The following is a 15,687-nucleotide window of genomic DNA, read 5'->3' as shown; positions in this document are numbered from 1 at the left end:
AAGCTGTTTTCAGAAAAGTTATCTACCGATTGTGGAGGTAAAGATATTTTCAGAAAAGTTATCTACCGATTGTGTAGGTAAAGCTGTTTTCAGGAAAGTTATCTCCCGATTGTGGAGGTAAAGCTGTTTTCAGAAAATTTATCTACCGATTGTGGAGGTAAAGATGTTTTCAGATAAGTTATATACCAATTGTGTATCTATAGATATTTTCAGAAAAGTGATATACCAATTGTGTATCTATAGATATTTTCAGAAAAGTGATATACCAATTGTCGAGGTAAAGATGTTTCAGAAAAGTTATATATCAATTGTGGAGGTAAACATACTTTTATACAAGCTATATACCAACCCAACCGTGAAAGTAAAAATTACTTTATACCAACTGAGAAGGTGAGAACACTGTCATGCAAATTACAAACCATCTGTAAAGGCAAGGGAGCTATGATGCAAGTTATATTTCAGTTTTCCGGTAGGTGATCCTATACCTATAGTGTAGGTTAACATGTCATTAGGTAAGTTAATTTCAGGAAAGTATTGTCACAGTATTGATAAAGTAGGTTAAGGTCATTATTATGTAGAACGAACTTATATAGGTAAAACACGTTTTTAGAAGATTCATGTACCTATTGTGGTGTTAAGAAACTCTGAATGCAAGATGGGTAGTCGGATGGCGCAGTGGTAACGTACATGTCCTCCACTGAGTCGACCGGGGTTCTATTTCCAAATCGAATGTAGCAACGTAGCAATTAGTGTTAGTTAGTAATAAAGCACATAACAGAAGCTTCAGTAGTATAGTTAAAGTTATTTAATGTAAGTTCTATAGCAATATTATTTAGATAAACATCCTTTCATAATAGCTCTGTTACTGTTAAACAGAGGAGAAAATTACGACAATTGGGAAGTTCGTTTGTGGTTTGAAATACCATAGTAGCTTTTATTTCAATTGATGACAGCGTCATTAAACTGTTACAATCAAATAAATATGTTTCCGATAGACGGGGTGACGAGGTCCTCAGTAGATGTCGGGGTCACATACCAGCTATAGTCATATGACGAGGTCCTCAGTAGATGTCGGGGTCACGTACCAGCTATAGTCACATGACGAGGTCCTCGATAGACGTCGGGGTCACATACCAGCTATAGTCATATGACGAGGTCCTCAGTAGATGTCGGGGTCACATACCAGCTATAGTCATATGACGAGGTCCTCAGTAGATTTCGGGGTCACGTACCAGCTATAGTCACATGACGAGGTCCTCGATAGACGTCGGGGTCACGTACCAGCTATAGTCACATGACGAGGTCCTCTATAGATGTCGGGGTCACGTACCAGCTATAGTCATATGACGAGGTCCTCAGTAGATGTCCAGGTCACGTACCAGCTATAGTCATAAGACGAGGTCCTCAGTAGATGCCGGGGTCACGTACCAGTTATAGTCACATGACGAGGTCCTCAGTAGATGTCGGGGTCACATACCAGCTATAGTCACATGACGATTCCTCGATAGACGTCGGGGTCACGTACCAGCTATAGTCACATGACGAGGTCCTTGATAGATGTCGGGGTCACGTACCAGTTATAGTCATATGACGAGGTCATCAGTAGATGTCCAGGTCACGTACCAGCTATAGTCATAAGACGAGGTCCTCAGTAGATGCCGGGGTCACGTTCCAGTTATAGTCACATGACGAGTTCCTCAGTAGATGCCGGGGTCACATACCAGCTATAGTCACATGACGAGGTCCTCAGTAGATGTCGGGGTCACGTACCAGCTATAGTCACATGACGAGGCCTTCGTTAGATGTCAGGGTCACGTACCAGCTATAGCAACATGACGAGGCCCTCGCTAGATGTCGGGGTCACGTACCAGCTGTAGTCACATGACGAGGCCCTCGCTAGATCTCGGGGTCACGTACCAGTTATAGCCTCATGGCGATGTCATCGGTAGATGTCGAGGTCACGTACCACGTATAGTCACATGACAAGGTCCTCGGTTGATGTCGAGGTTACGTACCAGCTATAGTTACATGGCGAGGTCCGCGGTAGATGTCGGGGTTACGTACCAGTTATAGTCACATGGCGATGTCATCGGTAGATTTTGGGGTCACGAACCAGTTAAACATATGGCATACATGCCGAGGTTCTCAGTAGATGTCGGGGTCACGTACCAGCTATAGTCATATGGCGAGGTCCGCGGTAGATGTCGGGGTTACGTACCAGCTATAGTCACATGACGAGGTCCTCGGTAGATGTCAGGGTCACGTACCAGCTATAGTCACATGACGAGGTCCTCGGTAGATGTCGGGGTCACGTACCAGCTATAGTCATATGACGAGGTCCTCGGTAGATGTCAGGGTCACGTACCAGTTATAGTCACATGACGAGGCCCTCGGTAGACATCGGGGTCACGTGCCAGTTATAGTCACATGACGAGGTCCTCGGTTGATGTCAGGGTTACGTACCAGTTGTATTCACCTTACGAGGTCCGCGGTAGATGTCGGGGTCACGTACCACTTATAGTCACATTATGAGGTCCCTGGTAGACGTCAGGGTCACGTACCAGTTACAGTCACATGACGAGGTCCGCGGTAGACGTCGCGGTCACTACCAATCATAGTCACATGACAAAATCTTCAAAACCTGTCACAATAAAATATTCTGAGCGCCTCGAATATGTACTTATATAACGATAGAGGTATAACGCGTTTGAAAATGTGACTAATATTTATTATTATAACGAAGGTTATTTTTATCATATACAAACATCTAGAAGACCGGTGATTGGCTGTTGGGCCATAGTATTTCTACGTAACTGCCTGAAGGCTCCACATGCATTCACCGAGGATATGGCTAAGGAGCAATGCATTGCCCCTGTAAATTTTATATTAGTGTTCTTCTTCCTCACAAATGCTAACTAAAATAAGTTTAACATTTTTTTTTGCAGTCTTCCTTGATTTTTCAATTAATAATAGATGTTTGAACATCGTCGCCATTTTACATAGCCCCCGCATGATGTATCTACATATGAACATGGCAGGAAAACACCCATATCATCATCTTTTTCGAATACGATGTTGAATAATGAGTATTAATGATACATGAATGGTACCATCTGTATTAATGTTTGTGTAACTTGTCTTCCTTCGTCAGTTATGTTACAACTTTCAAAAATCAATAAAGAAATGTTACACATCATATCATAAGGTATCTGGATCCGGTGATTTCAGATTTTATATTGCCAGTCGTGATTGTACCGGATTTGTGACAGCTATGTAGTAAAAACTTTTGTGTATAGATGACGCAACGTCCTGTTTCACAAACATCTTCAGGTCTTCCGGCCATATTCAGACACGATCTACTTTTATCTTAAAAACGGCTAAGTTACCACACATCAACGTTATCATCAATACCGAGTCTCTATAAGTTTGAATTCGACTGAACAGCAAGGGTGACATTTTTTATAAATTGATTTACACGTTCAGAATATGCTCTAACATGACATCTTTAACTAAGGACCGAGGAATAGTGTGGTCTTCGACCAGACTCCAAACTTTTCTTTTGATCCCGAGGCCAAGAGACTTTCTGACAGAGAAACAGCATAACGCCTTCAGCGTCCTGACGTCACGGTGATATTGCGCCACTAAACTTGCCAATGTCTCATCGTCCGGCTTAGCTGTCAGGGCACAGTTTAATAGCGCGTCCGAAAAGTCAGCACCTGATTGGAGAAGGACACTCAACACGTCGGTATCAACAGTATTCGTCTGTACCGCTTCTATTAAGGGGAGTTGATATAAGGGCTCGTCTAGCGGGCAATTCTCTTGAAGCAGTATCTTCAAATGTTCTTTACTTTTTTTCCTTATTGCACAAACAACAGGATTTTGTTGAAGAATGAGTTCCTGTGTCACTTTCAGTCCCAGTTTAAACAAAAGTTCAGTGATGCCGTAATTTGATGTCTGGATGGCATCAATTAATATCTCCCTATTGTTTTGACTAATTTCACAGTTAATATCGGCGCCGTATTCAACAAGATCCCTTATAATCGATACGTATTGTTTCCGACAAGCAAGGCGTAGAGGAGTCAAGCCCATTTTATCCTTTGCATCTGGATCCGATTTAGCTTTAAGAAGGTATCTAACTGATTGCTGATCTTTCTGGGAGACGGCGAGAATAAGTGGCGTTCTGTCCATCAAAGAACGTGTCGCGACGTCAGCTCCAGCGTCAAGTAAAATACGAATAATTTCTGGCATCTTTTCACTGTGACACACAGCACTCAGCAAAGGCGTATGGCTGTGATGTCTTATCCTCCTGTTAACGTCTGCTCCATGCTTTAAAAGAGCATCAACAGTTTTGAAAAAATCTTCGTCTTTTTCTGGCGTAAATTTAGAAATCGCTATCATGAGTGGGGAAGATTGGGTTGAACCCTCTTCGACCTCGTTACAGAGTGACGGGTCTAGGTCAGCCAGGAAATTTACGGCATGGTAATTCGCATACGAACAGGCGGCATGTATAGGCATTTGATTGGTGTCGTCTTTAGCCCTAATATCAAATCCGTATCTTACAGCTTCGTGTAAATATTTAACAACGTTCGCTTCATTTCGACATTTACAGATACAATGTAAAATCTGAGATCCTTGGCTCATGTCAAAGCCACATTTCCCTATGGTAGATTTAAACAATGTGAAATTATTATCAGCGATAGTACTGTACAATGTATTGAGATGATCAACAGTATTGTTCTCAACCTCGTTTAAAGCATTATCAATATCCCTTTCACCGTTGCGAGTTTTGATCGTACTTCCGCTTTCCATTGCTGCTGCAGTTCGGAGTTCCGGTTTCAAAGTTGATGTTGCTTGCAGTATTTCAGCGTTGCTCAATACCGGTTGTAGAATTGGCTTCTTGCTTTACTGACCGACGTCGAAATCTAGGGAGGGAATTAAAAATCAAACGTTATGTTTTTTTGTTGTTTTTAAATACACATCCAATGCATATATGTTATATAAGTAAATCCTATACACGTATATGAAAATGCTTTCGCTATTGACTTCGTAAAACCTATATAAAAATCCCAATGACGATATATGTTTGACTGTAGACCATAAGGTTCCATATATCCATTTTTTTTCTTGTCCAGATTGAAGTCGATATAATTATATATATATATATATATATGAAGACAAAAGGTTAACTAACATGTGCCCAGTACAATTTTAATATTAAGAAGAATAGGTTTAGAGATTTTAATATTTCTGACCTTTGAAGATGAAAGTAGGTCAAAGTGATTCAGCTAGACTTTCATCCTATCATGCAGTAGGAACAATATCAGTACCCAGCGTCTTTTAATTATTGCGAAAATGATTAAAAGACCTTGGTCACTGATAAGCCTCATCGCGGAACCACAAGCCATCAGCATTTCTAACTTATTTAACAGGAACTGTAAATTAACACGCACTAAACTGTACCTGACAAACCTCTTGTACAACAAGAAAAATTGTGATGGATAATGAGAAAGTTGTTGATCAATATTAACTTACAGTTTCTGTTAAATAACTTAGAAACGCTGATGGGTTGTGGTTCCGTGGTTCCGTGGGGCGGACACCGCACCATGGCACCACAAGACGTCAGCATTTCTGAGTTATTTAAAAGGAACTGTAAGTTTACTCGCACTAAAAAGTGCAAGGTTTAATAACCTCAAGAAATGTTGTATAACTAGTAAAAAAAACGTGCTGGATAAGGAGAAAGTTATCGATCAATGTCAAGATAAACATCATATTATATAAGGGCTCGTGTGAAATATCGGGAATGTGGGTATATCGACCTCCTAAACGTGTTGGGGGCGGGGCGAACTCATATAACACGTTACAAGGAGATACGTCACAAGATATGAAACTACTATTGAATAAATAAATAAATAAAACCCTGTCCTACCTACCTTAAATTTACACCAAATGACCACAGTTTCACTAGCTATGATACTTTCCATCAGTACAGCATGACAAGACCTACAGCCGAATTTCAATGCTTTTGTTAATTTTAGAAATGACTGTTAGAGTATCGTTGAGTCATACCTTGCACTTAATTTTATATACAGTGTGTATGTGTATATACATCCATTATATCAAATTCACACGATATGTAGTATATGATGATAAGCAATATAAATATAGTTTTCCGAATTAAATACAAAAAAATGTAATCTTGATATCAGACGACGAGTGCTCTCAAGCGAAATTAGGCATTTATGAAAAATAAAATTACCCCAAATGGAGCCTCATCGGTCATATCGCAAGGGGGACGACTCTAATCAGAGGTTCTCCACCTGGAACGTGGAAGGTGAGGTCTGTGTACTATTTATGGAACATGGTACTTAGTAGCATGTGCATTCTAGTAGAAGAAGCAGAAAACACAGTTATTAGGTCTGATAGAACGTGACCAGTTGACTATACAATGTTTATTATGTAGCCTTGTCACAAGATAACCTTTTACATGTTGTATGTAGCTAGATTGTCAACGTTACACTTGTTCAGGCATCACCACCAATTGGTTTTAACGTGTGAACTTCTAATAATTAATGAGAGCTGTGCCGTTGTATCAACTTAGTCTGGGGAGAACACAATAATCTGGTGTTTTACCTGTGTATAATGGTCTGGGGAAAACACAATAATCTGGTGTTTTGCCTGTGTATAATGGTCTGGGGAGAACACAATAATCTGGTGTTTACCTGTGTATAATGGTCTGGGGAGAATGCAGTAATCTGATATTTCCTATCAATGATGGCCAGGAGAGAACTCGGTAACCTGGTGTTTTACCTGTCAATAATGGCCTGGAGAAAACACAGTTACCTGGTGTTTTACCTGTCAATAATGGCCTGGAGAAAACTCAGTAACCTGGTGTTTTACCTGTGTATAATGGTCTTGGGAGAACACCATTAGATTCTGTTTTACTGGTATGTAATGGTATGGGGAAAACACAGTAACCTGGTGTTGTACCTGTCTATAATAGTCTAGAGAAAGCAGTAATCTGGTGTTGTACCTGTCTATAATGGTCTGTGGAATACACAGTAACCCGGTGTTGTACCTGTCTATAATGGTCTGTGGAGAACACAGTAATCTGGTATTGTACCTGTCTATAATGACCCCGGGGAGAACACAGAAACCTGATGTTGTACCTGTCTATAATGGTCTGTGGAATACACAGTAATCTGGTGTTGTACCTGTCTCTAATGGTCTGGGGAGAACACAGTAACCTGGTGTTGTATGTGTCTAATGTATGGGTAGAACATGATAAGCTTGTACATTACCTGGTTTTAAGTCTTGAACTTAAAGAATTTATGTGCCCAAATATAAAGATTGAAACAGAACATTACATTACATGCCCCTTTGTCCTTTTTTTGTGCAGCAGTTCCAATGGCAAAGAAAGTGTTGATCACTGGTGCATCTGGACTTTTGGGAAGAGCTTTGTATAAAGAATTTCTGAAAGATACAACATGGGAAGTCTTAGGGCTTGCATTTTCCCGAGCACATGGAGACCTGCGCAAAGTGGATATAACATCAAGTGAAGAATTAACAAAAGTCTTTGATGATTTTAAGGTAAAATTAAATTTTTAAAAATCCATTTCCTGACAAGAAATCATCAGTCTTTTGAACAAGAATTGTTAAAGTACTTGATATTCTCATTCATGACAAATGTTGGAGTGAAGATATAGGGTTGTTCTCAGATGTATTTCCGACAAATTTGAAATCCAAGATTCTGAAGTCACTATATTTAGAAAATCCTGCTCAGTGCTCTAGCAGCTGCATTTCTGGTAGGACTGTAATCAAAATCCTTGTTGGTGCTCTAGCAGTTCCATTTATTCACACACTAATATTGACTATAGTATATCAGACAAAGTTCAGGTTTGTAGGGTCAAGGTCAAAATCGCTGTTACAGATTTTAGAAAACCCTTCTCGGTGCTGTTACAGTTTCACTTCATGAAGGATTTTGATTAAATGTCACAAACATATGAAGGAACCAAATGTCTTGGACAAGTTGAAATTTTTTTAAGATTGTGGAGTCAAGGTCAAAATTACTTTTTTTTATATCTTCATCAGCACTTTAGAGGTTTCATTTATGTAGGAATTTGGATCATACTTCATATTCATTCAAAGGACTATACTATCACAGACAAGTTTGAGATTCAGAGTTGTAGGGTCAAAGTTTAGAAAATATTTGTCAATGCATCAATGACTTCATTCCTGAAGCGATTTTGATCAAATTTTACACAGGTGGCCATCATCTCCATCTTTCTATGTCCAGGTGGGAGAGTGAGGGGAATAGAATCATTTGCATTGTTTATTTACACCTTTTCTAAGATTTTAACCTTTATTTGAAAATATATACAATCACCCAATTCCTGTATAATTGCTATCAAATTTACCATTATCGAGAGCATCCTTGATAAATGCCAGTAAAATACACCTCTATTTCACAGCCACAGGTAGTAATACACAGTGCTGCGGAGCGTAAACCAGATGTTGTAGAAAAGCAACCAGATGCAACACGACGCCTCAACATTGATGCCACTAGGAAAATTTGTGAATTGGCAGGTAAACTCCCACCCTTCCTATCCCCAAGAACTGAGTTTGTATGGACACGTTCATAAACATGTACATGTAACTGGTACATTGTGAACAGTATTAAGATTGAAATGAGAATTGGCATTTGCACCAATTAATTGAAAAAACCATTATCATTTGTCTAACAATAGCATTTGTTATTGTAAACACGCATGAAATATACAAGATATTTTGCCATAAAAATATTGATGTTACCGGTGTTGGTCTCTCTCATCATATTCAAAGTCATGTCTTAAAAAATCTTAAATTAGATTTGGTTAACATTCACCCCATATTATTATAGCATCAAGTCTTACACATTTTCGTATAATTGGGGTCATCGGTTGAGGTAAAAGGGTCAAAGGTCATATCTGACAACTTCTGCAAATTCGTCAAGCAAGGATACTCCAGTTCACGGGAGCAGAGTCTTTATGTCTACAGACTTTTTCTAGTTACAGACCAAATTCAACAAAGTAAATATGTGACCTTGACCTTGAAGCATCATTGCAAGTTATTTCCGTAATTTACTTGACAGGAAAGATTGGAGCCTGGGTGTTATACATCAGTACTGACTATGTCTTTGATGGGAAAAATCCTCCATACAACGAGGACGCCACTCCCAATCCTCTCAATAAATATGGTGAAAGTAAACTGAACGGAGAGCTAGTTACTCTGGAAGTCTCCAAAGGTAAGATAATGAAATTATTAAAAATGAAAAATAACATCAAGGAATTGTCATAAAAAACATTGGTTTTTTAACTAAATAAAGATCCAGTTTATTTATATGCTAATATTTTTCAATTGCACTCTCTATAATCACAGGGCTTTCAGTGATGTATTTTTCCAAGTAGAAAGTTTGGTCAACAAATTTTAAAATTCAGGTGAGCAATAATTTCTTTGTGGGCCTTTAACTAAATGATATCTTTTACCTTTGATCCACAGAAAATGGTGTCCTACGAGTTCCTATCCTATATGGAGAAGTGCATGACCTTGGTGAGAGTGCTGTCACTGTTCTGTTTGATAAAGTCAAGAACACAGGAAGTCAATGTGTGATGAATGATTATGAAAGGAGATATCCAACACATTGTGCCGACATAGCAGTAGTCATCAGACAGTTATCTGATCAGAAACTACAGGTACAAATACTCATTTCCTTGGTTTGTTGCAGTTTTTTGGCGAGATGTTTCCCCCTGTAACCAACCATGATAATTCCAGACATCTGGGGGTTATAATCAATCACGAGCTCTTGAAAGCAGATCATCATATCAAATATTCTTGGCCTACAAAAGAGTATTTAAGATGTGGTCTCCTGTAACAGCTGGTGGCTATCTCACTGAACAACGTGCAAGAGGCCCATCAAATACTGTTTAGAGCAAATGGAGTGAAGACAGCTTTAGATGGTCATGATCTCAGTTGAGAAATATAATCTGCACTACACAGGGGTCAAAACTTGTTATCAACGACAATTCTAAAGAATATCCCATTATTCTTGCTTCAACTTCTCCAAACAGCGAAGTTCCAATTCATATTAATTATGATAATTATGAGTCAAAAATATCTACATTAAAATATTGAACATTTTATGTAGTTCATGCAAACTTTGTACAAAATAAGAAGCCTTACTTAAGATTATCGAATTTGTTATTTGCATATTACACATAAATTATTATTTTTTTAAAAAATCGAAGCTTTCCGATTGGAATATTTTGGAAAGGATATGGAGATGGTCATATGGAAAACTTCATATTCAGTATTTGTATCAAATGTCCCTAAATAACCTGACAATGATTTATTTTTATTTTTTATACACAGGATCTGCTTGACTGGTAAAAGGTGCAAGTAATTCATTTCATGGAATTGCTATCTTTTCCATAATAAAACAAAGGAGGGGAGGTTGGGAGGGGTTTAGGGTTGGAGGGGGATGTCATACATTTTTATGAATATGATTAGAGTTCAACCTTTATGAACTTATCTTTTAAATGAAACAAGTAGACTATTAATGTATCCTTGTCAGAAATTCATGTTTCCCTTCTTTTTTCCTCAGGATCCTAGCAATATAGGAGGAATATACCATTGGAGTGGTGATGAAAACATGACCAAATATGATATGGCAGTTGCTATGGCTACAGCTCTTGGAATCTCAACCAATCATATTGAAGCAGACAAAAATCCTTCAGTTGGAGCAACAAGACCCTATAATGCACATGTTGGCTGCCAAAGAGTTGAAAGTTTAGGTTTTGGAAGAAGAACACCTTTCAAGGATGGAATAGTTCCAGTGTTATCTCCCTTTGTTGGAAAATAAATTGAATTGTATATATCGACCAACAGAGACAGATCAGAATATCTGATAAGCCACTGCATGTTTGTCAGATATGTCAAGGACTGTATCATTGACTCAAATCATCAGCTTAAAAATCAAAGATACAATGCTTCTGATACCTGAAAGCTGTATCTTTTCGTAGGATAGTTTGAACCGAATGTTACCTATGGATTCAACAAGGTTGTTCACTTTTTTTATTCAATAACACAGACTGTGAACGAAATTGGTTCAAGAAATATCCCTTGTGTAGAGCATAGCTTCCATTTTGGTAAATTGTATGGTGATTGGGTTTGTTAGATTCTCGCAAGGTTGATGTAGTTATATAATTCATATATACTATTGGTGTTGGTTTTACTAGTAATATCCCAATCTACAGACAAGTTATTACAAGTAGGTCAGTGCACTACCAATCTACAGACAAACTACTACATTAACATTGTAGGTCAGTGTTCTACCAATCTACAGTCTTGTAACTACATACATGTCAGTGTTCTACCAATCTACTGACTAGTAATATACAGGTCAGTGCTTTACCAGAATATAATTGACTGGATGGAGGATCCTTTTTGCTGAATCAGTTACAGGAAACAGATATTTCAGTGACGGAGCATCCACACACTTAAGCTTTAATATTTCTGTAATCTTCTTAAAGGGGAATTTTTTCCCAATACTGAGTGTAGATGGGCAAAGGCTGCTGTGCAATTCAAGTACAGAAACACTGCCCAAATATGTAAGCTACAAAATATACATCATTCCTGACTTGGTTATTTTTCAAGTTGATTATACATGCATTCATTAAAATATGTATTATATACTTTAACATGTCTTACAATTAATTCAGCTCTCAAGGAAAAAACAAAGATAATCAAATATATATAAAGTTATAGGGCAACAGTGATTTCTAACTGATTTTTAATATACATGTATTTAACAAGCTTTAATGGAAAATGTATGTTATGGAAAATACTAATTCAAATAAAGATAAAGTATTTTATCTGTGATACTCAAATTATTTACATTTACAAGCATAATAAAGAGTTTTAGTTTTTATAGAATTGTGTCATATTTGAACAAGGGACTCCTTATTTTCATTGGTTACAACTGCGGAATAAATGACAAATGAATGAATAATTTTGGAGGATCTTAAACTATTTAATATAGGCATATTGTAACAGTTCTACACTAGTAAATTTTGGCATTTTTGCCATGGACAAGTCATGTACAGGAGAGCGTATTTTGATCCTGCGAAGATGTGTGTCTCTGCCATTTTGATGGTTGGATAACACCGCTATTTGCACCATAAATGTCCGTATGGGTTTGTTGTTTACTTGCTTCATAGGGATGGACACCCAACCAACCGGTTCACTTAGCTCTATTTGTTCAATTTCTAACAAGTCATTGAAATGACTTCCAGCACGGATGGAGATCCTGAAAGATAGAATATAAAAACATATTTCATGGACAGTTATGATATACATAGGTATAATTAATTATCTTTATTTTGCTATTGTTGTAAAATAAAGTTTACAGTTTCTGTACAGTTCTGACACAAGAGCCATGCAGGGCAGAACAAATATACATCCACAATGTACCAAAGAAACTTATATTCATGATACAAAATGCATAAAAATCTGGAAATGTAGCAATCACAAAAAACGAAATGGTGCTAATGAATTATAATTAAAACTCTCATTCCTGAGCGATACAATGTACAGTAATTAAATACAGGAAGGTATTTATACCCCTAACAGATATCAACAATCTGTGGGCAATGGAAGGAAATGTGAAACACATGCTTGATTAAAAGGTCAACTGAGAATATATGTAAAATATTTCAATTTTAAAGGACAGACCACCTTTCCCGATCAAGGACTACAGTTTTTGTAACCATAGCAACAATTTGTGAAAGAAATGAAATGCACACTGTTAGGGGGAAGTTATGAGTTACTTGTGGTATAAAAAGTTTAATTGACACCACCTACAAGCCTGAGAAGAATTGCCTGTACAAACATTTGCTATTTTTCAACAGAGGGACATGAATCAATAAGTAACCTAGGAGATAGTTTTGATATGTGTAGTTTAAGGACCTGGGAGTTATCTAGACAAAGCTTTATATGTAAATATCCTCTTCAGGGCAGAGACCATTAAGAAAAGGAAGTAAAGATCAACTTATTGAAACGTCATAAATTGAGGATTATGAAAATCATCAACTAAAAGATCGTGGCTCCCCCAATGGGACAAAATTTAAGTGTGAAAAATAACAAAGGGCAATTAAAGAGCTATGATTCTTGTTTACTGCCCTCAATTTTTTGAGATCTATCGTCCTATGAAGTTTCATATTGATACTTCTTATAGTTTTAGTGTAAAATTCCGCACTAGGTATGAAAAATAACAAAGAGAAATAACTCTTAAATTATGCAAAAGAGTGATGATCTCTTTGTTGTACATAAGAAGTTTTATGTTGATACCTCTACATTTAGAGTGAAGTGTCTTGTGAAAAAACACAACAACACATGGTGGTTCATAATCTGAGATGTCTAGCTGACGACTTCTTCTGTTCAGGAAACCCCTCTAAAATTTAGCATTGATAACATTGCACAATACATGCAGTATTTGGTAAGTACAAACATATCATGGCTGGCAGGCAGAAATGACAGCGACAATACTAACACAGTAAAATCCAGTTTTTCTTCCATCACCAGATTTTGTTATGGGTGTGGCAAATGTTATTTGATAACTCTTAAGTCAATTCAGAATAAGTAACATTAATCGCTAACCTTTTTTTATGAGCACATTTCAACAAAAACCAAATACCATCGTTTATAGGGTGATATCCTTAATCTATACATGTATATGCAATAATAAAACAGAAAGAAAACTATTGTTTTACCCTGACATGGCTTTAACATTGATATATCCTACAAACCTGCACCCTCTGATATGAGCTATCATTGTATAGGAACAGAATCATGAACTACAAAATAAATCCAGTCTACATTGTAACTTAGATATTAGACTGTCAGTGAGTCTCTAGGTAAAGCTTATGTACAAGTAAATCTTATAGTTTGAAAAAGCATGAAATCTACCTGTTTGGTGTGTAGCTCTCGTCTGCCTTGTAATCAGTATAGATACAGATGTCATGAATGGTAGTTTTGCGGCGAAACTGAATATTGACAAGGTGAGGTTGGGGACCATCAGATTGCCAGTATGTATCTGAGGAATCATCTCTCAACTGGTCTACACCAAAACCTACATTTTCAAACAATATATTTATATACAATTTAAAATACATATTGACAAAGACATTTCACATTTTTTGAAGCCAATCACATATACTGTTATATCAGGTCAGTGAACGTCTGAGGGGATGTATCAAGGCATTTTATTTCTCTCTTTAATTGAGAATACATAAATACTTTCAATATGAAGGCTTCAGATTGATTTAAAGTTGATGTTTTATCTGGCCATTATACATATTTTCATCCAAAGTGCACTATACCATACAAGTAGTGACTTTAATTGTTGTAATTGCTACTTTGACACTGAACATAAAATATTCATGAATTTTAATTGTCAAGCTGTCACACCCAATTATTATAACATATGAAAATGTAGTTTTTCCCAAGTAAATGTATAATACCTGGTTTACATGATGACAAAGACCAGACTGCGTGACCGCCGACTTCTCGCAGCTTCCCTTCTCTCTCTTCTTTAAACACATCAAGATCTGGGTTGGCTGTTAACTTGGAACTCATGACTTCTACAAATAAACAAGATATATTTCAAGATGTAATTCATTGTTTAATTGATATAATTAAGTGAATTAGTACTTGTCATTCTAAGTGCACACCTAATTGTAAATGTTATCTATTAAAATGCATTATGTATTTGCAAGTACATGCTGTTGTCCATGTATGTATATCTTTGAGGATGTCATGATCACTTGACTTACCATGTAATGTGTGCATTCAATAAAGTGGTTGTTTGTGTTAGTAGCATTAACCATATTTTGTAATCTGTCTTGCTTTACATGTTTGTTGCATTGTCTCATTTCTTTCAGTTCATACCCTATTATTAAACCAGTAAACACCTCAAGGTCGGGGTATAACTGTAGCTAGTCACGCGGTACGGCTGCTGGGAATTTTCTAATCAGTCGAGCTGTAGATAGAAATGTCCAGCTAGAGACTGAATAGGCAGGGAGTTTTTCGTTACTCCTTCCTATAACATACGTACCAGTCATCTGTAGGCCGTTTCCCTCTGGTTTTGTCTAGTCTGAGACTAGCTACAATATAAGTGAAAGTAAGAAGTACACAAATGCAGACCCTGTACAGTAGCCAGACTACTAACACACACAACAGGCTTTTCGATCCTTTTCGTGGTTTATCCCTACCGGCAGGAATGTGATCATGACGTTCTATGGAATGCGGTCTGCATGATCTGATCCCTTTAACGAGATACATCAATGTACATGGGTAGAGTTTTCGCTGGACATGTACTTACTTTTGTGATGTCAATGTTAGCCAAAGTCCGGACATAAGGGCATCGTTGTTAGTTAATTACTCAGCCTTTGTAGTCGCTGGAAAAAAGATTGGCGGGTTTTGTTTTGGAACTCTTTTATTTTGAATCTACTGACCGGAAGTAGATTTAACACATTATCTAAAGTATATACATTTTATTGATTAGTTTGCAAACTGTGAAACGTGTATTTTTTGTTTATGTTTTTATTAATTTTACATTTGAATCCACACTATACTAGATATACACATACATTGTGT

At 37.3% G+C, this 15,687-nt stretch overlaps 3 protein-coding genes across 5 annotated transcripts; 1 reads left to right on the top strand and 2 right to left on the bottom strand.

Moving 5' to 3' along the window:
• Nucleotides 1–3,471: 3,471 nt before the first annotated feature.
• On the bottom strand, nt 3,472–4,809 carry LOC132546225 (ankyrin repeat and KH domain-containing protein 1-like). The gene has a single exon (XM_060209933.1). The coding sequence runs from the start codon at nt 4,807–4,809 to the stop codon at nt 3,472–3,474; it is 1,338 nt and encodes a 445-aa protein (XP_060065916.1).
• A 1,501-nt stretch (nt 4,810–6,310) lies between these two features.
• Nucleotides 6,311–11,967, top strand: LOC132546149 (methionine adenosyltransferase 2 subunit beta-like). Of its 2 annotated transcripts, none has more exons than XM_060209853.1 (6): nt 6,311–6,336; nt 7,397–7,587; nt 8,469–8,583; nt 9,128–9,280; nt 9,535–9,728; nt 10,637–11,967. In XM_060209853.1, exons 2-6 carry the CDS (start codon nt 7,405–7,407, stop codon nt 10,892–10,894), a joined length of 903 nt encoding a protein of 300 aa, XP_060065836.1. In that variant the 5' UTR covers nt 6,311–6,336; nt 7,397–7,404; the 3' UTR covers nt 10,895–11,967. The 2 variants fall into 2 exon arrangements, with proteins under 2 accessions (XP_060065836.1, XP_060065837.1); XM_060209854.1 differs by having other exon boundaries at nt 6,323–6,331.
• A 76-nt stretch (nt 11,968–12,043) lies between these two features.
• Nucleotides 12,044–15,509, bottom strand: LOC132546151 (anaphase-promoting complex subunit 10-like). Of its 2 annotated transcripts, none has more exons than XM_060209856.1 (4): nt 15,413–15,509; nt 14,553–14,672; nt 13,999–14,161; nt 12,044–12,340 (listed from the first exon to the last, which is right to left on the bottom strand). In XM_060209856.1, the coding sequence occupies exons 2-4, from the start codon at nt 14,665–14,667 to the stop codon at nt 12,061–12,063; spliced, it is 558 nt and encodes a 185-aa protein (XP_060065839.1). In that variant the 5' UTR covers nt 14,668–14,672; nt 15,413–15,509; the 3' UTR covers nt 12,044–12,060. The 2 variants fall into 2 exon arrangements, with proteins under 2 accessions (XP_060065839.1, XP_060065838.1); XM_060209855.1 differs by lacking the exon at nt 15,413–15,509 and adding an exon at nt 15,146–15,261.
• Nucleotides 15,510–15,687: the final 178 nt, after the last annotated feature.

This window comes from Ylistrum balloti, unplaced genomic scaffold (assembly GCF_031769215.1).
Source record: "Ylistrum balloti isolate Yb309-2 unplaced genomic scaffold, AGI_CSIRO_Ybal_v1 Utg369876, whole genome shotgun sequence".
NCBI lineage: Eukaryota > Metazoa > Mollusca > Bivalvia > Pectinida > Pectinidae > Ylistrum > Ylistrum balloti.
This window is presented reverse-complemented; position numbering and strand designations above follow the sequence as displayed.

What these genes read in the sequence shown, in the direction of transcription:
- LOC132546225 (XM_060209933.1), bottom strand. Translation starts at nt 4,809, where the DNA reads ATGGAAAGCGGAAGTACGATCAAAACTCGCAACGGTGAAAGGGATATT.
- LOC132546149 (XM_060209853.1), top strand. Translation starts at nt 7,405, where the DNA reads ATGGCAAAGAAAGTGTTGATCACTGGTGCATCTGGACTTTTGGGAAGA. An exon ending in AAGTCTTTGATGATTTTAAG is followed by an intron (nt 7,588 to 8,468) that starts GTAAAATTAAAT and finishes TCTATTTCACAG; the next exon opens with CCACAGGTAGTAATACACAG. An exon ending in TACTCTGGAAGTCTCCAAAG is followed by an intron (nt 9,281 to 9,534) that starts GTAAGATAATGA and finishes TTTGATCCACAG; the next exon opens with AAAATGGTGTCCTACGAGTT.
- LOC132546151 (XM_060209855.1), bottom strand. An exon ending in TTTGTCATCATGTAAACCAG is followed by an intron (nt 14,162 to 14,552) that starts GTATTATACATT and finishes TTGAAAATGTAG; the next exon opens with GTTTTGGTGTAGACCAGTTG. An exon ending in GAGAGCTACACACCAAACAG is followed by an intron (nt 12,341 to 13,998) that starts GTAGATTTCATG and finishes TCTATCTTTCAG; the next exon opens with GATCTCCATCCGTGCTGGAA.